The sequence below is a fragment of the Pimephales promelas genome, chromosome 21, assembly GCF_988280905.1.
Source record: "Pimephales promelas chromosome 21, fPimPro1.hap1.1, whole genome shotgun sequence".
NCBI lineage: Eukaryota > Metazoa > Chordata > Actinopteri > Cypriniformes > Leuciscidae > Pimephales > Pimephales promelas.
In genome coordinates, this window is record NC_142789.1 from 23227118 (window position 1) to 23254266 (window position 27149).

General features: G+C 33.7%; 1 protein-coding gene across 5 annotated transcripts in view; it reads right to left on the reverse strand.

Annotated features, from left to right (window-relative positions):
* Nucleotides 1-566: 566 nt before the first annotated feature.
* Nucleotides 567-27149, reverse strand: part of slc8a1a (solute carrier family 8 member 1a) — a 41278-nt gene continuing 14695 nt past the window's right edge. Inside the window, exons 3-11 of one of the 5 annotated variants that reach the window (XM_089124929.1) lie at nt 17030-17136; nt 15144-15164; nt 14724-14741; nt 14576-14590; nt 11140-11208; nt 9922-10049; nt 8129-8228; nt 4988-5260; nt 567-3742 (exon numbers count right to left, since the gene is read on the reverse strand). In XM_089124929.1, coding sequence (XP_088981055.1) covers nt 3366-3742; nt 4988-5260; nt 8129-8228; nt 9922-10049; nt 11140-11208; nt 14576-14590; nt 14724-14741; nt 15144-15164; nt 17030-17136 — 1108 coding nt within the window. In that variant the 3' untranslated portion in view covers nt 567-3365. Of the gene's footprint in view, nt 3743-4987; nt 5261-8128; nt 8229-9921; nt 10050-11139; nt 11209-14575; nt 14591-14723; nt 14742-15143; nt 15165-16461; nt 16566-17029; nt 17137-27149 lie in introns of all 5 variants that reach the window. The other 4 variants (XM_039674173.2, XM_039674174.2, XM_039674181.2 and 1 more) reach the window with 4 other exon arrangements.

Consider the following 27149-nt stretch of genomic DNA (forward strand, 5'->3'; position numbering starts at 1 on the left):
ATTAGGGCTGTGAAATGATTAATCGAGATTAATCGCATTCAAAATAAAAGTTTGTGTTTACATAATATAGGTGGGTGCACTGTGTATAATTATTTTATATAAATACACACACATGCTTGTATATATTAAGGAAATATTTTCATGTATTTACTGTATATAGATTTATGTATAATTTATATTATATAAATATAAATATTTTATATAGAAATAATCTTTTTTTTTCTAAATATATATATATATATATATATATATATATATATATATATATATACACACACAGTGCACCCACATATATTATGTAAACACAAACTTTTATTTTGGATGCAATTTGACAGCCCTAATATATATATATATATATATATATATATATATATATATAATTTAACTTCAATTTATTTTTGAGTTTTAGCCATTTTAGTACTTAATTTCAAGTCTTTTGTCTATTATTTATATTTTATTTTCTTTCAGCTTTATTTTAATGAACAACAGTGAGCTGAAAAATATCAAGGAAGTTTAAAATTGTACATTTTCTCATATAACTCATATAATTTTAACAATCTTAAAACCAAAGCTCTATAGAGCATGGTCAATGTTCCTAGTTATGCTCAGAGCTAAATATATAAAATGTACTAAATGATCTTTGTGAGTATAAAAATCTCTATTTATTTAAAATCCCAATATCACCATTAATACAACTTGAATGGACAAAAGGTGTGGCTGCACTGTTTATGAAAATGAAGCATTGGTAAAGAATGGTTTTCATTACTAAAAAAATGGATATGTATTGTAAAAATGTTTTTACATTTATTTACCTTTTAAGTCTGTTTCATGTAATTTATGTTGAAATTATTATTTCCAAGTTGATTGAACTTAAAAATTTCAGGCAGCACTTTTATTTATTTTTTTTGCAGAATAGGACTTTCAATTATTCTGCCACAAGAGGGCGCCATATCATCATCAATATACACATAACCCTTAGTCTAAACTCTGAAAAGTTTTTATTTTTTATAAGGTACTTAAGTTTTATTTTATTGTGGTAAGGAAGATGGCGGTAACATATTGTGCATTACCCTTCTGTCAAGTAGGCTATGCCACAAAAACAAAAAAGGACAAAACTCAAATTGTTGAAACCATAAACAATGTTCCAGATAAAAATATTGTATTATGACATTAATCAAAATGAAACCTACAGGTATCGAGCACTCGCACAAGCGAGGGAAAACTACTTCAACATATCAGCGAAATGTATTGTAAATGAGGCTGGGGGTCGAGTGAACCGTGCTGGAGAAGATAGTGCCATCACCCGTTTGTGTGTGTGTGTGTGCGTGTTTGTGACTGTGTGTGTGCCAGCACAGTGATATGGCCGGACCAAAAAAAAAAAGTGACAAAAATTAAGCTTTTACCAGTGCACTCATGTCCGCAAATGGGTAAAATTAGTCATGTATCCTGAATTTTCTATTCGAAGATTGAACACGATATACAATAAGTTCATATTCCCAGTGTCTCAGTTGACTTTCTATCATACATGTTGTACTGTGATTTACAACCAAAAATAAAAAAATACAGCCTTTTCTTCATTAAAGGAGAAGTCACAAAAAACAGGAGAGATAACATGCATTCCTCATATAGTAGCATTAAAAAGAATTAAAACAGATTCTGAACTTGCTTTTGTACAAAGTATTTTCTCACAGATCTTTTTGACAGACAATAAGATTTGATTGTATGAACTAAAACTACTGATACCTGCACTAGAAACGTATGGAAACGTCTCAAGAGTTCATGAAAAAAAAAAACCACCCATAATATACAAGTTCGGACACACACAAAATATTGCAATACATTTAATATTATTTTCAACTGTCCTCAGTAACTTGCTCCTATGTGAAAGTCTGTGGAGTTGAGCTGAGAGACGCAGTCCCATGTAACCAGGCTGGAAGGTGGCACAGTGTTTTTCTCTATATCTATTTTAGGTCACTTGAAAACATTGAACTCACTGATTATGTCAATTTCAAATAAAATCATATCAAAGGCTTATAATACTGACAAATCCACACTTTTATGCATTAAAATCTGATGGGAAAAAAAGTCTCTTGACATCGTTCGTTGTTTAAAACACCCGTTTGTAGGTCAAAAAACTATTTTCATCTATAACCACAGATAAAGAGTTTGTGTACACATGATTTCTGCTTATTGAACAGCAAAATGTATCAAGTATATGAATGAGATTTAAAATGACAGTGATTGCGTGATCACTGAACCGAGTAACAAATTGTTACTCAAAGGTCATTCATTTTTGTACCATTTTGCCAAATGACATCTTTTTTTTTTTAGACGTCATCTGCTGTTGTCATATACAGATTTCAGTCAAAAGGCCCATTCACACCAAGGACCGTAACAATAACGATAAAAATATAGTTATAATTATATTTTTATAAATGTGAAAGAATAGCAGAGCCCACACCACAAATATAACGATAACGGCACCGAGAAACAATATGGTTGGAATCACTTACATTGTAAAAAATAATTGTTGGTTTAACTTAAAAAAGTAAGTTACCTCGTTGTCCAACAAAAATTGAGTTCATTGAAATAATTTTTTTTAGTTAATGCAATGAAGATTGCTGTAATACATAGTAACTACACTGTAAAAAAATATTGTTGGTTTAACTTAAAAAAATTATGTAACCTGTTTGCCTTAAATTTTAAGTTGATTGAAATGGAAAAAGTGAGTTATTACATTGAAGGAGATTGATTTAACCATCAGAAACTCAAAATAATAAGTTATCTCAACTAAATAAATTATTTAAGTTGATTTGACAAAATAAAAAGTGTTGTGATAACAAATCTTGAAAATATTTTTTACAGTATCTGAACCACATTAATTGCCTAAATTGATTTGACAAAAGATAATACGTTTTTTACAGTGCAGCTGATGAACGCTAAAAACACTGACAGCCAATCAGAATCCATCCTGCTCGATTTAAAGCAGCAGACGGCAAAACCGCAGCACGACACTGGTGTAGACACTAATATAGTTATCTTTATTGGTGTGAAAGGGCCTACCAGTCAACCAAATCAATAACATTTCCATACTAAGTTTTTCCTAAAATCTTTACAGCTTTCTAAAAAAAACAGTTTTTTAAAAAGCCCCTTTAGTTCATCCTTTCTTCTTTGAAGACTAGAATAACCTCGACAGCAGAAACACGTGTATTCAAACACATACAAAACATACAGTGGAAAACACAACAACGCACAAAACACCTGCAATCCTCCGCGGGTGCGTTGAAACCCTTTTTTGAACCCTTTCCCCGTTTACGAGGATTTTAACGGCGGACTCCTGTCTGCGGCATCATCTCGTGCCTGATTTAGAAACCCTTGATGATGCAATAGGCCTCCAAGGAGGACAAGATGATGTACATCAGCCAGAGACTGAAAAACAACGTTGTGGTCAGGATTTTGGGTGTCCGCGGGCCACCAAGTTCCCCCCCGATCTCGGGCCTTCGGCGGTACATGAGGACGGCGACACAGATGAAGGCAAAGATGGTGAAAAGGGTGACGGAGAACGCTAGCGTGCCGGGCTGCACGCGGAAGTACTCGCCCTTTGCCTGGTGGTATACGGCAGCGATGGACCAGGCCACCCCGATGCCCAGGAACACGTTCACAGCATTGCTGCCCGTCACATTGCCGATGGAGGCGTCAGCGTACTGATCCTGGGTGGCTGCCACTTTACTAGCGAATGTGTCTGATTTTGAAGAGGTGGTGAGAGAAAGAAAGACAGAAAGGAATAAATATTGTCAACAGCTCTGTCAATAAACGGGCGAATCTTATGAAACTTGTAAAGAACATGTCCAGTTCATATTGTGCCTGGAAATCAGAGTTTGTGTAAAGGAAGTTAAGCTTATTTTTAGGTCCATTAAGCTTTGTGACAATACACATTTCCTTCCAAATTCTCATTGTAATAAAAAATTCAAAAATGTGAAATGATCGCATGCATATCTAAATCGCATGATATATAATTTATTACAATTTAAATGGTTTAGTTGAAAATGTATTATTTGAAAGTACATTTAAATTATGCTGATTTTACGGAAAAGTATTGCATTCACTTGAGGAAACCAAATCTACTCTGTTTTTTCCAAATTAATGAGTTAATTATTTTAGAATTACAAGATCATTTTTCATGGAAAAAAGTTTTTGCTCTGTTTTTCAGAATTTCTGAGTTTTTTAGATAATCAAGTCATTAATTCAGAAAAAGAGCAAAAACAATTTCCATGAAAAATTATCCTGTAATTCTGAGATAATTAATTCATTAATTCAGAAAAACAGAGTAGATTTTTTTCTTCAAGTAAATGCAATACGCTTCGTAGATTTACGTAAATATATATATATACGTATATATATACCAATTCAAAATATTTAAGCATTACCAATTCACAATATTGTTTTTGAAAGAAGTCTGATTAATTAATTTATTTTATTGATTAAAAAGTAAAAACTTGTCTATTTAATATCTTTTAAAATGGAATTTATTCCTGTGATGGTAATTTTCAGTGTTGCATGATCCTTCAGAAATCATTCTACTGTAATATGCTGATTTAGTGCTCAAGTAACATTTCTTATTATTTATGATGATAATAGTTGTGCTGCTTAATATTTTTGTGGAAACTGCGAAGCCAAGTAACTGCTTGTGTTGTGATTTTCTTCCAATTTGTTTTTAATACAGTTAAAAAAAATGTTATATTCATTTTTATTTTGTACTTTTAATTGGACATTTTTCTTAGATAGATAGATAGATAGATAGATAGATAGATAGATAGATAGATAGATAGATAGATAGATAGATAGATAGATAGATAGATAGATAGATAGATAGATAGATAGATAGATAACATTTGGGGGAAAATGTGCTTAGTTGTAAATTAATCTCATAATTCATTTGATTTTGGAGTGAAATGTGACACGTTTTCAAGGAGAAAATCTGCAGTACCTGGTACAGAGGTTCCCAGCGCCACAAACACAACCGCAGTTACAGAGTCTTTCAGGCCAATAGTGCATCCGAAATGGGATGCAATGTCTCCAATGAATGCAGTGAGGACACCAATCATCACGATGGACACGATGAAACACGCCCAGCCGTTCCAGTAATCAGTGGGCGGCACGAACGCAAACAGAACCTTCCAGAACACAGTCAAGAAGTGCATGACGTAGTCAAAGCAAGACGGCATCTTTTCTTCCCCACACTCGTCGTCATCATCTGCCCCTTAGGATGAGAAAAAAGGAGAGGAGATTTTAATTATGGATTGGTTTGTTTGTTTCCTGTGAAGAGACAGGCTGTCCTCTTCCTCTTGGGAACATCAGCGTGTGATAAGCATGTCGCTGTAACACAAAATAGCCAAAACCAAATCTCTTAAATCGGAGAAGTCAGAATGAACCTCAGAGGACCGGAGGTTCAATACTATCATGTTAAAGGGATAGTTCACTTTGAAATTAATTTTTAGTATGTTTTAGCTTACCTCAAGGGCATCCAAGATATCGTTTTTATATCGTTTTTACCTCTTGTATCGTGGTTACAAGAGGTAAAAACGACATAAATACAGTTAGTTTTCTCACACAAACCGCTCGTTTCTTGTCTTAGACCATCAATGTGTACTTACATTTATGAGTCATTAAATCATGTTTAATTTGGACTTCTCTGTGCATGCTTGAGGTGGTGACCATAGTCCTCCATTATATGACTGACACACAAGAACGATTTGACCTAAAAATATCAAAATGGCACACAAAACGTATCAAAAATGAATTTTAAAGTGAACTATCCCTTTAAGCCAAATATCACACCTAAAAATCTTAGTCACCATGAAATCATAGTGTAAAATTCTTATTTTTTAATGGAATATTGCAGTATTTATTTATTTATTTTTTATTCACATTTTGGTTTTAAATCATGTGCCCTCATAATCTTTTATAATTAAAATAACTTCTCCCTCTGTCAGCGACATCTCTACAACTTTGAGCGTTGTAACTTTGCAGATGTTGTTTATTAACAGCCAGTGTTGTAGTACTCGAGACTCGGACTCGGTCTCGAGACCATATTTTAATGGTCTTGGTCTTGTCATGGACTCGTGTGCATTTGGACTCGGAATTGACTCGTACTCAAACATTTTTTTTTTAGGACTCGGAATTATTCCCGAGTCCAATTAAAAATATATTTTTCATGATTATTAATGTATGTTAATAAATTATTTCTTTAAATTGATTGACACGCCCAGTGATTGGTGATTTTCTAGTGCGCAACTGCGCATGACAAATTGTAATAAAATTACTTTTAACACCACCTACTATGTGGCCTTTTTACCCTAAACTGATCATATTTTTTAAACTCTAAGTAAATTCAGTTAAAAAAAAAAGGATTTCTCTAAGTAAATAAAAGTAAATTAGGTAATCAACCCGCACTGGTCTCGGTCTCGACTCGGACTCGACCGTCTCTGGTCTCGGACTCGACTCGGACTCGACTCTCTATGGACTCGGTCTTGACTCGGACTCGACTCTCTCTGGTCTCGGTGTCGACTCGGACTCGAGTGAGGTGGTCTCGACTACAACACTGTTAACAGCGACATTACACACTAACTAAAGTTAGAAAAGTGAAACCACCCCTTTAATATTGTAAAAATGTTAAGTTTAGGTGTGCAAAGAGTTTAGAGCAACTCTGTCTTTAATGAGAAAAAATATCAATGATTCTTTTACATAATACAGTGTCATCGTGACAAAGAAAGTTAATTTTGATTCACAACTGGAGCACTGCAGTGTAGCCCCCTATAAACCGCCTAATGTGTAATTATGAGAAATATTCCCCAGGAATTTAGATTATGATCTCCCTCCCTCTCTCTCTCTCTTCTCATGTCTCAGGCTGCACTAACAAGCTCTGTCAGCTTCAGTCAAGCCTGTCAGAGCGAGTGTTTGTGTATGGGTCTGACTGCATGTGCGTGTGTGGCAAAAGACATAGAGTCCAGAGCTTTGCTTTCCTTATTAATACGCTGTGCTACATGACGAAAGACACTTCAAAAACTGTGCGGACGGAGGGTGAAAGCGAAAGGCCTTGACATTTTAGAGCCTGGCGCTGGCTTGTGTTTGGTCATGCTCACAATAAGCTTGACTGATGGTAGAAGAATTCTGGGTAAAACGACGAAACCTAAGAAACACATTGATGTCTTTTTCCCTGTTAAAGACAGAGTTGCTCTCAAAAATACACAACTTAACATTTGAAGACAAAACATATTTGATATGGTGTAAAAAATTTTAATATTAAAAAAAATAATGTGTGGAACTAATGTTGAAATGTTGACCAACCATTGATTGATGTGTGAAACAATGCCCATGAAATTCACAATACAGAATCGCCTTCTATTGTTGCCTGTATATAACTTTTCGCAGTCTAAGAGTATGAAATTCAATAATAATCTTTATCCAAATTTGAGGATGTGACAAAAAATATCTAGAATGCACATTCCCATCCAATTTCACTTTTGTAATGTGACATATTTCCAAACAAAATAAGATGCAAAAAAAAAAGAAAAAAAAAGATAAGTCTTGATTTTAACCACATATCTGAGCTTAGTAATATTACAGTTAAAATATTATGAAGACAACATAATATTTTATAATGTTAACAATTCGCAACTAAATTAAAAAATTAAGATGCCAAACTGGTTCTTGGTAACTCCAACTTAATAGTGAGAGCTGTCTGCCCAGGATGAGAAAGCAAATTATGATTATATATTCATATCTTCTTTCTCAGACCCCACTATGATTGACACCCTGTCTGGAGTGTGTTTAATTGACTCAAGTGAGATTCACTCACATGCATTTCTCATTTCTGACAGGCATTCAGTGCCCACACATTTTAAATTGCAATAGTGCGCTGATTAAAGATATGTTGCAAAGTTAGCACAGTCATTGAGCAGAGATTAGGACAAGCCTTTCAGAGATGAAACAACAAAATAACTTTGTTTTCTAGCATTCTGACTGTCAAATACATCAAGTCAAGTCTGCAGGGGACTGTGCAAAGGTTGTTTTTAAAGTATGTTGAGACTTAATGGTAAAACGTGGCAGCATTTTCTCAGTGACCTACCTGAGCTGACAGTGATGGCTTCTACAAACTGGTCTCTCCAACTGTTGGTTCCAATCAAAAGGGCCAAGTTGGTTTTCTTTATGAGTTTGTCGACTGTGCTCTGGTGGGTTAAAATCATTACAACTAGGTTAGCAATACTTAAAAGGTTTAATGGTTACAGTTGACAACAATGTCTTGTTTATTAACATTAGTTCACATGAACTAACAATGAAAGTTGATGTTAATTTCAACATTTACCAATGCATTTACATAATTAAAAGTTGTATTTGTTTTTCTTAATGTTCTATTGAGTAGCTGTGAACTAAAATGAACAAACAAAGAACTGTTTATTCATAAATTCCCATATGTATTACCATAATATAAAAAATGATATTCGTCTTTGCTACTCCATTTCAGTTAATTAGCTCCAAATTGAAAAGTCCATCACTCTCATGTCCAAAACCTGGATGACTTTCGTTATTCCAATTAACAGAATTGCAAGTTAAAAAGTCGCAAGTGTGTGTCAAAGTCAAAATTGCATATTATAAAGTTGCAATTGTGTGTTATAAAGTCAGAAATGCGTGTTACAAAGTCGCAAGTGTGTGTCAAAGTCAGAATTGCGTGTTACAAAGTCGCAATTGTGTGTTATTAAGTCAGAAATGCGCGTTACAAAGTTGCAATTGTGTGTTATAAAGTCATAATTGTGATATGAACTCACGATTGCGAGAAATAAACTTGTAATTCTGACTTTTTTTGCAGAATTTCATGTTTATATCTCACAATTCTGACTTTATAACAAGCAAGGAGTCGGAATTAAGAGATAAAAGTCTCAATTATCTTTTAAAATGTTTTATTCTGTGGCGGAAACAGGCTTCCATAAGTCAGGGACACCAAAAAGTTCATAAAAGTATCCTAAAAGTGGCTAAAGAACTGAAATATATACTGCATTAGTCACTTTTATTGGATTTTTATAGTGCTACTTTTGTATTATTTTTAGTGCTTGGCAGCGTCCATCTCATTCACTTAATATTTTGGGGGGAAAAGCAGTGTGAACATTCTTCCTAACATCTCCTTTTGTGTTTTACAGGAGAAACAACATCAAATGGCTTTATAATGACATGAGGTTGAGTAAATGATGACAGAATTTTCATTTGTGGTTATTCCTGTCAGATATTTCTTTAAGATATCACAAACTAAATAACAGCTTAAAGGGCATTAAAAACCATCCCTCAATCGATAATTCAGCAGATTTTCCTAAACCTGCGAAAAAGCTTGAACACAAAAATCTTATCCATTACAGCACAGCGAAACCGATTTGTCAGGGCAGCATCGCCGGTCAATTATGAAGGTTATAGTCAGTATCAAACCAGTAGAATATCATTTTGTGCGATTCAATCAAATCTTCAGGATACAAGGAAATCATTTTCCTCTGAGTGAAAGCAAATTAATCTCACGGACAGGATGAAAACGAATAAACCCTTTGACGCACACAGGAGAGAACTGGAGAGGTGAATTAGAGATGGAAAAGGGACTGTTAACATGTATAAAGCGACAGGCCCTCTGAAAGGTTACAGTAATAGCTAAGCTCTCCTGTCTTCTGTATCGGAGGAGAAATTAAAGGTTGAATTGTCCAGCTGGAGCTACTTCAAGATACCATCACTCATGTCCAGATGCTCGCCCATCCACTTATTCACCTTTAAGGGCTTCTAAACCCTCATTCATGCTTAAAATGCCATCACTTGACCTTATAGAGTCTGTGTGAGTGTCTGAACTTTGAAGCGTGTCTAAATGTATTTTTCAAGACAAAAATGTACCTTAAACTCATAGGACTCCTCAATGATTACTTCAAGTTTTACATGTTCACCTAGAGTCGGGCGTCCCATCTCAGCAACACGCCTCTCATCCTTCTCTTTTTTAGTCAGGATGTCCTCTTCCCCGTCCTCTGAGAGAGATAGACAGAGCAAAAAAGAGGGAATGTGATGGAAAGGAACAAAACAAGATGGTGAGTCTTTCATGAAATGCATATATCCATGAAATGCAGATTTGCACAATTACATCATTTGCAGGGTTTAAATAAAGTCGTAACATCTGCAATGTGAGCTATGCTTTTTTCTTTAGAAATATTTGATATCATATTGAGAAATATGGGAATGCTGTCAATCTGGACTTGAAATAATGTTTGAAGGTGTAGGCCTTTTGGATGCTTTCAAAATATAACAATGTTACTAATCTCAAATAATGAATGGATATCTGATAAAAGACATTTAATGAAACAGTTCACGCTCGTTTCTTGTGTGAAACCCAGAAGGATATTTTTGGCAGAATGTCCGAGTTTCTGTTTTCCATACGAGGAAAGTGGATGAGCTGGGAAAAGGCATGGCTGGGATCAAAAAAAAAAGGCTGGAAATACATTAAGATGACATTTATTTATTTTTATTTTTGGGTAAACTATTCCTTTTAAAGGGATAGTTTACTCAAAAATGTAAATTCTGTCATCTTTTACTAAACTTAAAAAAGTCTTGTACCCCTTTAGACTTGGATAAAATCGCCTTGGTTCATCTGGATTCATTTTACTATGCCTCTATGAACTTTTCGGATCTTCTAAATTTTGGCTAGGAGGGACAGAAACTTAATTTGTGTTTCGAATATAAACCAAAGTTTGATGGGGTTGAACATGAGGGTAAGTAAATGATGTCAGAAATGTCCTTTTTGGGTGAACTATCCCTACACAATAAGATAATTCCACTAAAGTCAATTAGTATATTGCTTTGATTCAAAACACTCATGTGATTAAATGCATGCATTTAGCATTAATCACTTTATTCCAAACCTGTAAAGTAAATACTATAGATCTTGCAAGTTACACTAATGAGGAAATGAGACAGTTGAAGAACTGTTTTCATCCTCTCTATCGCTTTATCAACAAGGGTTCTGGCTCAAACATGCACACGCAATATGAGATCACACAGTGACGCAATGAAGAATGAATTAAAAGGAAGAGAAAGGGATGAACGGGAGAGGAAAATGGATACCTGTGATGCTGATAATGGTGGAGGGGATTGGCTTGTCTCTACCTTGCACTTTCCGGTACACATCCCTGCCTGATGAGCCCAAACACATCGACTGAACAGTGTTAGCACAGATGCTAACAGATTTGCGGAGCTTTATCTATTATGGTGCACAACTAAATAAAGCTTTATACAGCAGATTATGAACATTTCAATTATCACTTGAGAGAACAGAGCAAAATTTGTACTGCCTCTTTGACAGATTCATTTTAGTGTGCATATGTAAACCCGGCAACAAAAAGAAACGGCCCCTTTTCGGTATACTGTGTTGTAAATATAACTATGTAAAATACAAATAAGCTTTAGAAATCTGTATTGGAAAGGGTTTAAACAATGTTTTCCATGCTTGTTCAATGAACCATAAATAGTTATTACACACCCATCTGTGGAACAGTCCTTTACACACTAACAGCTTAATTAAAGTCTGTTTATCATCCTTCCCTAGCGCTTTGTAACATCTTTCCCTCGTGGGTCAAAATGACCCGAAGCCCTAAAATTATACTTTTTTTTGGTCCAGAAAGCTTATTTTATTTCATTTTGATAATATTTTTTTTCCTCTTTTTTAATGGAGATTTTTTTTATTTTATTTACATTTAAAGTAGTATATTTCATCAATATATAATAAATAAATTACTCACACACACACACACACACACACATTCCTCACATTCTTTCAACTTAAATTCACAATAACACAATTTCACGCATAACCCTTTTAATTCAGCTCAAAATATCTAACATTGGGTGTCTTTGTCGACCTCTTGTGGAAAAAAAAATAACATGATATTTTATGACTTTTGCCACTAGATGGCCTTATAGCTTTTTGGAGTAAACGAGTTGTTCCTACTTTAGGGTCCTAAAGTCATTTCTCTTCAGTATCCACTGAGATACACACTTTGACATTCTAAAATAAGTTTTTGGTAAAGTTATAGTATTTTTAGTTTGAATTTTGAGAATTTTAGGTTTTTCTATGTGTACTGAAGCATTCCTTGCATTCCATTCATAAGGGGGTCAAATTGACCCGCAAGGGAAGGATTTGTTACTTTTTAAATTTCAAACACAAAATTACTTCAATCTATTAAAAAAGTAAAAAAAAAAAAAAGTAAAATAAAAAGTGTGTATTTGTGGTTAAAGTGCGACAAAAGTCATTGGGTATTGGATCCCTCTGATGAACATTAAAAAAAATTAATTTCGGGTCAAAATGACCTTTCTAAACCCTGTTTAACTACAGTATGTATGTGCGACACCAGACGTGTTTGAGAACTTGCAAGTACTTTGGTTAACATTTCAGGCCCTGTTTACACCTGGAATTAAGATGCGTTTTGGTCATTGGCTCACAAGTGATTGGATCACAATGTTCTCTCACCATTCCTGATGTCACACAAATATTTAAACTATTTGATTGAGGAAAAAAGCAGTTGAATAAGAGAGGACATTTCTTTTTTTGCTTGATTAAATGGGAATAGGAGCAGGCTTCACTCAATGATTAAGCTTAAACTTTAAGAGTACTGGCCTGGATGATTAAAATATATAAAACAGGAGAGAGGCCGCACTATGCATTTTATTTAAATAAAACTATTTATGCATAGTGCTGCCTCTCCACCATTTAATATTTAAATTATATAATACTTAAATATATTAATATAACTTTAACTATAACTAAAATAACTTTTTTTTTTTTTACATTTTTAAAGTTACAAATTCATGTAATCTCAATGAATGCAAATCATAAAAGGTCAAAAAATGGTGAAACGGGTCACAAAGGCTACAATAGTTAAGATAATGAACGCTATGATGATATAATAATTATTAGAGAACTGCTGTTTAAAACTATTTTAGATGGAGTATAACATGTCATGACACATCAACATGACGTCAACTTCCAATGTAAAAAAAATCAAACACACCCTCGCTTGAATAGCATTCATTAAATTCTTCTCACTGACATACAGTATGCTACGTTTATGATGCACTGTTCTCTCTGTGATGAACTTTTCCAGTAATAGACACTCCTTGGACACAATATTTATAGTGCAAAATCATGGTGTTTGAATCAATGTGAGTGCTGTCACAGTTGAGCGAGTTTGACAAGACTGTTATGAAAGCAGAAACGTCAGCTTAAGGCAGACTAGCTATGCATTCTCATTAGGATCCAGCCAGTTTGCCTTAGGCAATAATGCCAACGTTGTTGCCCATCACACAATGTATTTGTGAAAATTTTGGCATGCAGCAAATGTGGCATTTCACAAGTAAAACAATTCCAGTGGGTTCAGAGCACTGCCACAGCAAAACAAAAATCGTAACTTTATAAATTAGTGATGTGTACACAACTTGAAAACGAGACCGTGATTATGTTTCAATTGAGTATACGAGTTAGTTTCAGAAAATGAAGTAAACGTGTTTAGTTTTTATTAGAGACATGGACTGTGTTTGAAAACTTAAAAATATTATTAATTATATATTTTTTAAAAATGACAATTGGTTATAAGAATAAAAATGTCTCCAGTAAATGAAACATGATTATTTATCAAATAAATTGACTTATTAATATTAATTTATAAGTTGCTTTTTAAATTATTAATTATTTATTTATAATCAATTTATATTTGGATTTACCCACTTAAAATTCAGTTTTTACAGAGAAATAAGCATTGTTAACATTACTATCGGACATAGACGAAAAATATAATTAATTGTTATTATTGTTTAGAATTTATAATAATATTTTCTAATTATAAAATGTAAAGTAATTTAAATAAATGTAAACATAATTTTGCACACTTACAATCCAATTTCTACTGAGATATAATCATGGTAGCCCTCATTTTTTGGAAGCAGACATAAAATATAAATGATTATTTATTGAATAAAAAAATATTATAATTATTATTTATAATAATACTTTTTTAATTATAAAAATATAATGTAATTTATTCACAATATATTTTGGGCAATTCAATATATATATATATATATATATATATATATATATATATATATATATATTGAATTGCCCAAAATATATTGTGAATAAATATATATATATATATATATATATATATATATATTGAAAAAATAAGCATTACAGTGATTACTTTCAGACACAGCCAAGATGAACAAACTGCAATCTAGTGTACTGGATATTATAGTCTCCTGGACTGGTCATGCGAGCTATTTCTGCTGTAAGGGTTACTTAACAGGAAAGAAAGCAAAGCCAATTAGACACTTAGTATCCGTCTCTAGTTCTATTTGAGCAAATGAGCCTATCAAGCGAACAACACACACTAAAATACTAGTTTAAACAGTGTGACAAACAAAGGTTCAAGCTCAACATCAAGCGAACACACCCAGTGTTATATTTAACCCTCAGCTTGGTGAAAAGTCATATTCAATCTCTTACCATAAAGCTGCTTATCTATCGAAGAAAAGATTATTATAGAAAAAATTACATCTATGACTGCGAAGTCATTCGCTTGGTTAGCGAAGCAAGTTAGCTTAAGTAACTGGTAAAGAGTTAGCTAAGCATTTCCAGTGATATATTACCATACCTGTCTTCACGAATCCACCTAAAATCATAAAAACACAGCAAAAATGAACTCACTCTGTTCATTTCATGCTTTAATTGTCTGGTTTTAGTATAGGAAATGATGTTGGTATTGCCCGAAATTAATTAGCTTTAGCATAATTTGATTATTTTGGTGACCACAATTGATATCAGAGACAATGAGACATGACTGAGTCCAAATATCACAAAAAATATTGCATGTCCTTGCTGTAAAGTTAAATTTAGCTTGACAAGCAACAAAACAGCATATAATTGGCATGGAAGGATAGTTAAAAATGGTCTAAATGTGAATGAATAGCTTATGCATTGTAATAAATTTACATTTTCATGATCATGTGATGAGATAAACATTTTTAAAGTGATTTACAAATATAAAGATTAGGGGGGAAAAGAGACAGCTTACCACATTCATGCAGCAACATAGCTAGACAAATGAAAGAGAGACAGGACAAAAAAGAAAAGTAAAAACAGAGATAAAGAAAGAACAAAATGATTATGAATGCATCAACACTGACAGGGATAGTGTGCAATAAGATTGTGTTGCTAAATTTGGGTGACTCCAGGTGGGAATGGGGCTTAGAGATTGTCTCTGAAATTGGACTGTGATTTCATCAAACATTGATAAATGGGGGAGTTTTTGAATTTTGGACATCTGAATACTCCATTATATACAGTATGGGATTTGTTTAATATGTTTGTAAAGAAGTCTCACCAAGGCTGCATTTATTTGTTTACTTATTTTAGCGTGTTGAAAATGACAAATCTGAATTTTCAGCATCATTACTGAAAATGTCTTCGGTGTCACACGATGGTGATTTGATGCTCAAGAGACATTTATTATTATCAATGTTGGGGAGTTTTTGTGGAAACTTTTTTGAAATAGACATATTAATAATGTCATTTTAATATAAATTGCCAATTTTGATCAATTTAATTCCTTGCTGAACAAAAAATCATTTCTTAAAAAAAAATCACATTTAATTTAATATTAATTTAGTGTGACTGATTAAAATAATAATAATGATAATGCAATAAATATTTCATGACCTGTTCCTAAATGTAATATTAAGGACATTTCCTGCCAATACAGCAATTCATAAAGTACTAGGCCTACTTAACAGATTGACAAACAACTGATTGGATTGGGATGAATGAATGGAGATAAAAACATAATCAACAAATCACAAAAAATACATAACATCTTCGATGATCTTCATTTAGGGGATTGTGATTAATAGATGAATTATTGAGCATCTCATGTAATTAATGATCTTATATTTTTAGTTCAATTTACAGTCCTATAACAAAATAATAACAATACGAAATTTGAAATATGTCAAGGAAAATCTAGCATCGTATTGCTGAATCAATATCGTTCTGTTAGTACAAAGACCATGAAATCTCACAGGCTCTGGAATTTGGCAGGAATCTCATGTTTCGGCACATTATGGTTTCAATTGTCTCATCCTGACCTGAAGTAATAGTCCCGACAGCTTTTTTCTAAGAGAGCTCTTAACATTTAGCCAGGAGGGAATATGGAGGATATATCCACTGAAATTGAGCAGTAAGCGGGAGGAAAACTACATTACTGCAGAAAAAAAAAAAAGAAAGTAGAGGATCAGCTTTGAAGGAGGAGCGGAGGAAGACAGAAGCCAGAATAAAAGGCAGCTGCAGAAAAAAGAAAAAAGTCTTGTTTCAATTGTTTCTTTGCTATCTTTCACCTGTCCATCCCCTCCTCCTCCATTCTGGTTCCTGCAGCTCTAGGAAGAAGTTTGCATGCTTGTCATACTCCTCATGGTCAAGAATTTTAACCTTTATGGTCTTCCTGTGGGGGGAACATAAAATCACAATTGAGGAATGAACCATGCTTGTGTGTTCACATTTGGGCCTCAAAACAAAAAGTTCATGAGCCAATCAAATACCTGAATAATTATGACACAAGACTATTATTCCTATTTGATTCATCTAAGTTTGTCCAGCAGAGTTTATCTCCAACCCTACTCTTACACAACAAAACCAGCTAATCAAGCTCTTCAGGATCGCTTGAAAATCACAAGTTGAAACAGGTTGGAAACAAACTTTGCAGGGCAGTGGATCCCCAGGAGCAGAGTTGAAGACCTCTGATTTAATGACAAGACACACTTTATAGTGTACGTTAGGTCTAGAGAGGTTGTGGGTGGAATGTGAGCCAACTGGCTTTGTACATTAACACTTCCAGTTCAGCCCTGAAGATGGCAGCACACCGGGGCTGTTATAGGGAAGTGGGACCAGGGGAAGACGACATCGCACCTTTTCTCGCACTCATTTCCACCATTTGTGGCTCTCCAATCTCCAGGAAGAAGTTCTTATTCTTTTCATACTCCTCGTCATCGATTATATTGATCTGAATAGTTTTGCTGAAAGAGAAAGAGAGAAAGAAAAAGAGCACAAGTTTGCAGACATGAGAGTAAAGAGTAGAAAAGAGTAGAAGCATGCTGGAGAAATAACCCGAAAGCAGAATTAAAGAATAGTGACTATGTAAGCAACAGAAAACATTAATAAAAAATGAAAAACAAAGGAAAAGTTCACACACAAAAAAAATTGTCATCATTAATATTTCTTTTTTTGTTGTTGTTGTTGTTGTTGAACACAACAGGAGCTGCTATGCAGGATATCCACAATGTTATTTCCCATCCAATGAAAATAAATGTATAAATAAATATATTTTGACAGAAATATGACAGATTTTCATTTTAGGATGAACTACCCTTTTAAGGTTTATATATATATATATAGATAGCAATTTCTGGAGCTATTAGAAAAGAATGGGATTCATTCCCTGGGGGAAATCTGTGATATGTGCTCAGTCTCAATGAATTGTTTATCTGCACATGCTGTGCATGTTTATTATCTATCTAATGAGTCCTTTACATGCTCACACTCAAAAAGAGCAGCATATATATCATCATATAATGTGAAAGTCTGGGGCAATGGAAATCATGTGAAAAATGATCTGCAATCACAGCTGTGTTTACTGGAATATACTGGCCTAAAAGCCCTTTAAGTACTTCTATCTGGTTTTGTGAATAATACAACAACAGGGCACAGGCTATATCCCTCAATCTCCTTTTGTCATTTTTTTTTAAATAGTATCAATTTACCAAGAAGACCATTACACAAATCAGTGTAATAAACTGCTACACAAAAATAATAAATTCAAAAATCTCACCTACTACACATGTGAACAACCCACTTCGATAGAAAAGTCTGTGTGATGGACCAACATAATCTCTATAACTATTTTTAAGTTTGGGGCGAATAGGTGGCTAATTAATATGAATTCATATGATCTCGTGTGTTTTCGTACAATTCGTTTACACCTCAGTGGTGGTTAGGTCTGCTTACTTTAAAAAAAAAAAAAATCAAACATTTTCGTACGTGTCACGTCCGTCCTACCAATTCATACCAAATCGCAACCTCATTAAAACATTGAGATTGGGTTTAATGGACATATTTATGATCTATTTCATAAGAAAACATACACACACATAAAATTTTGATTTGTACAAAAAAATGTTTCACCGAAATTGTTTAAAAATCAACCAAAGATCGCAACTGCCAGTTTTTAGACAGCTCTTGCTACATTGCCTCCTTGTCAAATTGTTTAGTTTTCCCGTTGGATTAGGTTGGATGGACATATTTATGATATATTTCACAAACACACACACACACACACACACACACAAAGCAATCAGCCAATCCAAACACAACTGCATTTTTCAGCCATCTCTTGCTATTTGTTTGTGCAATGTGCATCAGCTGATCAGCGAACAGCGTGGGCATGTCATCGAGAAAGAACACACAGAAAGCTAAAACACATCCCTTGAAAAACTCTCTACCTTCATCCAGACATGTGCTCAAAATAAACCCTTCTTCTTGACTGTTGGCATCTACAATAAGCTCACAAAATCTTGAATTTTTCTGCAATCTGCAATTTTTCACTTGGACACAGGCCGAGGACTGATCACCCCTGGCAGGGTCGCCCGGGGTCACAGGGTCGCCTCTTAAAAGACCTGAAACACCTGTTGCCCCCGGGTTCTTCACTGATGATGTATCCAAGTAGCACCAGTAGGTGTATGTTAGAACCGTACAAAATCACAGGATCAAAATTTCACCTTAATGACAAACCTATATTATTGCATAAGAAAAGTGATAAAAGGGACACTTTAACTTGTCTTTAGTTGAGTTAACTTGAGTTTAGTTTGTATGGAGCACATAAAGTGACATGGTGATGGAAAAAAATATGAGATGGACAAACTATATGTCAATGATTTTGCGTTCTCTCGCAAATATTTTCAGGTCTTTGCAACCGAACGCAAAATTTCTCAGGGGAATGCAATTTTTTTTTTTTTTTTTTACATTACCATGTTCCTTTACAGGGACTCCGTAAGTTTGTTAAAGGGTAATGTCATTAAGACAATTTTTTAATAATTATTATTAGTTTTAAATTTGTTAATTACATTAAAAGTAAAAAAAAAAACGGTTAAAACAAGGGGACAAAACTTTTTATTTTCAATAATACATAGTCTAAAAAGTAAATATATATGTACAGATGTAACAACTATTGGTAACACTTTACGGTGAGGGTACATTATCAATCATGAATTAATGTATAAATTCATGCATGAATTATACATTCATTCATGCATTAGTATCACATGAATCATCAGGAACTAACACGAGTTCAACATTTTTCATTCATGACTTCATTGTGGAACAACACATTAATTAAAACATTGACTAAGATGAGCACATCATCATGAGTTATGATTTATTACGCATTATCACTATGTTTTCTTTGTTCACAGTTATGCCACCACCATTAATGATGACTATATTTGAATGTCAACAGAATTTGTGTGCTATGCTGTGATTGGTCTATTTTGGGGTCTGTCCAATACAGTAGTCATCATTAACTAAGCATTATCTATCTAACTATCAATATGTGTGGCCCCTCAACTTAAGTGGTGACTAGGTCCGTCCTTTGAAACACTGATGAACAATGTGTGATATTAATGGTGGCATAACTGTAAACAAACAAAACATCATGATCTTGCGTAATAAATCATAATTCATGATGATGTGCTCATCTTAGTTAATGTTTTAATAAAGGTTGTTCATCCATGAAGTCATGAATGAAAAACTTGTTTAAGTTCCTGATGATTCATAAGATATTAATGCATGAATGAATACATAATTTATGCATGAATTTATACATGAAGTCATGTTAATTCATGTAACCTTACCGTAAAGTGTTACACAACTGGTTATACCTTTTATAATTACACAAAATACTACCTTTAATTTCCATATATATATATATATATATGAAAATTAAAGGTAGTATTTTTATAATATATATATATATACATATATATAAACACAAAAATAAAATAAATATATACACACACACACACACACACACATATATATATATATATATATATATATATATATGGCAGGAGACAAGCTAAAAAAAGATATGATGAAATGAGAAAATCTTAGAAAATGTAATCAAAAATAAAAACTAGAAATTGAATAGTTACAAGGAAAAGAAATTCTACATTTATAAATCAAGCTGGCATTAGCTAAATCATCTACAGATCTTGAAGAACACGAATGGCCCTCGTTTTGTACGTTTGAAAACTTAGCGAATCTGGAACACAAGAATGTTTAATTTTATATATCACATAATTATTATAATTTTGACTTTCCCCTCTCATGCTCTTAAGATTGTCCACCTGTCTTTCTCTGACTGCCCGTCTGTAATGACCCAAACCACAGATAAACAATGACAAGAGCAAAAAGGACAAAATGAGACAAAGGCCTGCATATGGAAGAGAGCACAGTGCCATTGTCTGCCTACACTATAGATTTATATAACAGTGTAAGCTCTCTATACACTCAGGGTTTACAGAGCCCAGCCCAAAATATGCTGCACTATGGGAAGGCCTGTTCAACAATACCAGACATCCTGTTTACATAATTTACTAAGCCCAAACACTTTCTTTCTCTCAAGGGCTGTTCATACAAAATGCTATTTAAGTTTAAAATAAGTTGAGACATGAGAGATGAGACAACATGTTTTTAAAGGAATAATCTACCCCAAAATAAGTAATGTTAGAAGACCCTCTGCCAGTATAGAAAACAAAACAAGCAGTCTATCAACTGATTTTATGGTCCAATCCACAGCAAACCAACCCCATGTTTGATGATATCCAGAGGCTCTTCATCTACAGCAGCAATGCTTACCAAATATGGAGAGTAAACTAATGTGAAGAGTGCTGGATTTTCCCTCATACACAAATTATTCTTATTTCCCGCTCTGTCATTTTGGACACAACACCAAACAATGATTCTTGACAAAACGAGCAGAGAACAAAAATGGCAGGTTTAACAATAAAAATGGAATAAAGCCAAATAATAAGTCTAATAATAAGAATAAAAAGTCTAAAAAGGAATTAATTTAAAAAAAAATAATAATATTAAAAAAACACCATTATTTAGTCCCTCATGTGTTTTTTCATTAGAAATGTTTCCTTAGCAACTAAAAAAAAAAAGCAGTAAAACTGAAATAAAGTTAAATGTGAAAAATAGGAATAAAAAATAATTATAATAAAATATTACACATTTTTAACACTTTTATTTGTTTTTGGAGCTGAACAGCCCCTGGTCCACATCATCTTATTATATCCACTGTAACATCTGCAAAATCCTTTTGTTTTCCACAGAAGAAAGAATACATGGTCATGCATGGTTGGACCAAAGGTGAACACTAATATAAAATATATTCACTAATATGTGAATAAATGCTGACAAAGTTGATGAAAAAATCCTTAAATAGCTTATATTTGTATCCTTTTAACGTCTTGTTTTAACTGAGCTGCATGTGCTTTTGAATCATATTGGTTTGGAGGCATAAATTATAAGATATGAGTAACAAATATGGCTTTAAATGCTAAAGTCATAATAAAGGCCTTTGGCTGTATAGCTGTTGCTTAAATCAACAATGGCCTTCGCTAGTGTGCAATACACATGTTTCAATACAGTATTATGACCAATAAAGATGTACTGTGGGGTTAACTTCAGACAACAAGAATTTGTTGAAGCAACTGTGTGTGTCTAATTCAAGCTTGAGTAAAAGAGAAGCCAGCTGGTTTTAAACCAGGAGGGCAAGGGCAGACCTAACCTGCAGCACAGAGCGTCATTTGAAAATCACTGTGACACCAGCCTGCAAAAGCCAAAGACACAATTTTTACAGTTTATAAATGGTGCCTGATGTTATTTGGTATCACCACAAATTGGTGAGTAGATCTCAAGATCCTAATATAATTTAACACACAACATGCATTTACATAAAACAGCATGCATACATCTGAACTATGTCAGTAAATCCATGATATGGAGATGAATAACCTACATGCAAGCCAATTATATTTATTCCGATAACTAGGCATCAGCATGCCAGCTGAAGCATAGATGCATTGCTTATATTTACTCCAGCTATTCGGTTGACCTCCAAACAAGACAGCAGCGAGCTGGAAAAATCACACAGGTTAATGTACGTATTCAAGCACAAATGCAGATTTATGTAATGATGAGATGCAGATGGATGAGTTTTTTTTTTGTTTTTATTAAACAGAAAAGAAGATGTTTTGAAAAATGTGGGAAACCAAACAGTCAAAGTTTGACACTGACTTCCATAGTTATGTTAGTGAATGGGGTCCGCAGGTTTTTAACTCCAAAACCCAATCGTTAACCCAAACAAAACCTAAAAGCTAAAAAAACGAAAAACAAAAATGTTATTACTAAACACTAACTGGAATCAAATAAAATAATTTTATTTCAGCTCTTCGACAAGGCAACCTCTCATTTCGTTAGTTTAATTTAGACTACTAAAAACGTAATAAAAACTATATCGACATATAAAAAAAATAATAAAAATTACAAAAACACAACAAAATTAGTATGAGTGTAACTAAAATGAAATAGAAAATCTAAGAACACTGTTTCAAATCTTTGAGTTAATTGCGTGTTAATCATGCATGATGGATGCAAGGACCCAAATAAGCTTCCTTATAGAAGAAAGCATAGCTAAAATGATCAACGACAACTTTTACTACCCCTTGTCTCATCCGGATTGTGACTGACCCATTTAAACCCAATTTAATGCCATTAAGGCTTTCTCCACTCAAAAAGCTAATCAGCGCCAGCGCTTTTCAAATCAGAAAGCCCCTGGCTCTTGACTCTCAGATGGTGACTGTGAGCTGGAATATTCATTAGCTGTTTTTCCCCAGTCCACGACTGAAGCCATGCTAAGAAGACCCATAGCTTTAGTGTGATGCGTAAAGCCAGGACTCCTATGGGGATCATGATGAACTCCTGCTGTGTATTGTTACCATAGCCAGGAACAGACTGTTACTTTCCCTTCCAAGATCTGTAATGGGATGGGATCCATTTGTGAAGTTTCTAGCTCTCTCCCTCTCTTTTCCTGTCGGTGATTTTAATAGAACGCCATCTGATCAGCGTTCATTCATATGAAAGAGCTGATTGAAAAATGAACAGGCGTTTTATAACCCAGAAGTTAGTGGAAGGGATTACACAAGCGCGAAGGCTGCTTGTCAGACACAGGTCCAGATCTACAGCACTGTGAAAGACAGGCGACAGGGTGAAAGATGGGAACGAGACTGAGGGAATAAAAGAGGGATACACCAAAAATAGAGCACACAGGATGAATCTTGGCAGATGCTTTCTAAGAGACTTCATGTAATATATAATACGGCATATATTATTAAACTTTATATTATTAAAGTAGCTACAGGGTCTTGGGTTTACCTCTCAGGGAACACAAACCAGTGTTAATTCAAACTAAATCTATAAAAAAAAATAAAACTAATTGAAATAAGTTTACATTAATTACAAAAACTGAAATAAAAGTGAAACTTAAATGGAAATATAAAAACTATTAATAGATGACAAAAGCACAAAACAAGAAAAAAATAAAACTGAAAATATAAAAATACAAAAATGTAAAAGATTAATTTATTATAATTACGTAATATTAATACTATAATAGTATATAAATAATACTAAACTAAACATTGATGAAATGTATACTTTGAACACTGCTTTAATTAATGTTAATCTAATATTTTATTTGAATGTAATGTTTACTCGTTGATGAAAACACAAGATAAAACTTCAAAGTGCTTAAAAAACATTTAGAATGCACAAAATATTGTAAGGTATTACAATATAAAGGGAAGGAACGGTTAACATAAAATCTAAACTTTTATCATTATTTTATTTCTGCTATGACATTCCGATATATTAATTTCTTTTATCAGTGAAACGAAGATCTTAGGCAAAATGTGCATAATTTTGGGGAATATGAACCGATTTTATGGTACATTTTATGCCAGTATAAACTTTTAAATTTAACAGATACTATCCAAAGTGACTTTCAAATGACAAAAAGCACAAGTAATTTATCATAATTGCTCATACATCATCTACATTCCTTGCATGGGAGCAGCTTGGACATTATCCTTAACATCTCATTTGTGTTTCACAAAAGACATAAAATGACTGAAAAATCATTAAAACAAAATGAGGTTGAGTTAATAATGATGACAATGTCATTTATGATGATAACATAAACTACTCCTTTACAGGCTCTAAAAAAAAATAGGCAGACTTTTTGGTGAGAGAAGATAAAATCATCTGCGCTTTCATGACACACATTCTGCTCAAGGCAAGCTGATCATCTGTCGTGTAAATGAGTGACGCCACTAAAGATTGAGATTAGAGATTAGAGTGTTCTTTGTAACACAAGATAAGCCTACAACACCTGGGACAAACAAGCCATACACACATGCTAAAATGTACTAAACCTTTGATATTCAGCTCATTTATCCCAATATAAGTAAAGTACTGTATATAAGATATTGGACAACATCAAGCTATACAGAAACTACAACGCATCAAATAAGATTCAAAATATAACCCTAAAAGTCAGTTTATTAAATTTACTGCCCCTTTTGTCATTAAAGCAACAGAAATAGATCATTTTCTGTCTGTTCTCCTTTCCGGGGCAACTACAGACGGAGCCATGGGCCATGGGAGCAGCTGAGTTTGGGTCAGCTTCCCTAGGCAAAAGAACTATTCGCCCTGGGAATCACTGCGGGTCCAAGTAGGACCTCAAAATCCCAGCAGAGAATCTCTCAAGAACCTCATCTGATTCTGAAGGCAAGTATACTGCAATGATTGACTCTCACCATTCAAGGTGAATCTTGAGTTGATAATGCATTGAATTAAAATCAGATTAGATTAACAAACTCAACACATGTTGTTTACTTAATGAATATGCCGGTCTGAAGGGTTTCTATGGGGGTATCATGTGGCGATGCTAAAACTTAATAAAATTGTGCTTATATAATTACAAATAAAACACTAAAAACAATCATTTTTAATGCTACTAGTGCAGCACAACATTGTAATGTACGGTAAGAAACAAATTGTATTTTATTAAACATTTTTAATAACTTCAAGTAAGCATTAAAGTCCCCATGTGATGAAAATTTAGCTTTTAATGTTGTTTATATGTCTGTGGTGTTTTTAATATGATTTAAGACAAATGTATAAATTCATAAGTCAGCACCATTGCTGAGTATTTTTCAGTGAACCAAAGACAGTCTCAAAATCACTGTTTGAAATCGCTCATGTTTCTGACGCAACAAACTTTTAACCAATCTGGATAATGTGTGATCGTCAACGAGTGGATCTCTGAGCTGGTTTGAGTGAGTGGAGGAGGGGCTAATTTGCATATTCATAGAACCACGTATTCTAAATGAGGTAAGGGTGTAGAGTTACATTTAAGCTATTTTAAGGCATGAAGCACTTTTTTTCCAAGTAAAAAAAATTTAAATATGTAATTTTGGATAGTTCTAAGGAATAAAATCATTGACTAAATGGGGACTTTAAATGATGATAGGTAATCCAAATGAAAATCTACATCGACTGAAACCAATAAATAAAAATACAATACAACTTCAATAAAATAATAGGTTTAAAAAAAAACGGCAAGTAAAACATACCTTTAAAAATCAACATTACAAGTCCACATCCAACATTCTTGACATCAAACTTGGCACAAAGTACTCAAATGTGATGCACTGAACAAGCAGCTTCCTAAATCTGGCACATACTTTTGTCAAAAGCCTTTTTATGTCCCATCTGTCTGTGTAGAAAAAAAGAAATCAGTGTGTGCACAAGTTTTGGAGTCTATAATCTTCTCCAGGCAGATTTTTTTTTATCGGGTTTATACAATGCACTTGACAGCAGTGAAATGTCTAGCGTGCTTCAGAAAGAACTGCATTTGTTTGCTCGGGGACAAAAAGACAACAGGAAAAGAAATGTCATGCTCTACACTGCTGTAATCAAGACGACACAGCATCCTACTGTGAAAATGGACCTCAGTTTTGATGAAACACACACCTGCACAAATCCTTTGGACAAATTATTTGATTAAATAGCATAAAACACAACACCAATCCATCTAGATCTCTCATTCAACTTACAAATTTAAACACAAATACTCTGTAGGAGCATCACAAACAAGGGCTTCCACACTTTTTGATCAATTCATTTCCATGGCTTTTCCTGTCGTTCATGATCACTGAATAAGAATTCAAGTTGAAGTCTTTTACATTTAACTTAATTTAATTTAAAGAAAAAAAAAATCAGGAAACTTCTGATATTTCAAGTTTTTTTCATAACCATGGCAATCTTCTTAAGCAAAGACAATTGTGTAGGTGTCCAATACAGTCAATATTTGAGATACTGAATCATTTTGGACATCCTGGCGTCTTAACACGCTCAATTTCCTGTGACATAATCTTTCCATCTTGTATCTTAACAGCGAAAATGGAAGTTGAGTAGTGTCCGGCGTAGTAGGCCACGCTCTACATAAAGCCCAATGTCTCAAATGCACTAGAATAAAAAGGTAAAGAATATCACGGATGAATCAGGGGTGACATCTGATTACTCCTGACATGAAGGTGACAGAAATATGTATGACTCATGAATTGTTATCATTTCCAGGCAGTTTAACATTTCTGAGGTGTGCAAAAGTGTCATGACCTCGCTACTTAATTTAACCTGTGCAGTCCCAATGGCTTTTGTAATCGGAACCATGTCATTTAGTTAATACTGAAATCTTAAGCTGTATTCTTTGAGCTGTAGGCCCAGTGATTATTTATTTTTAAAATCACATGTTTTTCTGAATCACGTTATGTACATCAGATCTTCAGATATGCCAGAAACACAAACGCCCAACCCAGTGTGATCAAGACAGGTGGACAGATGGCTT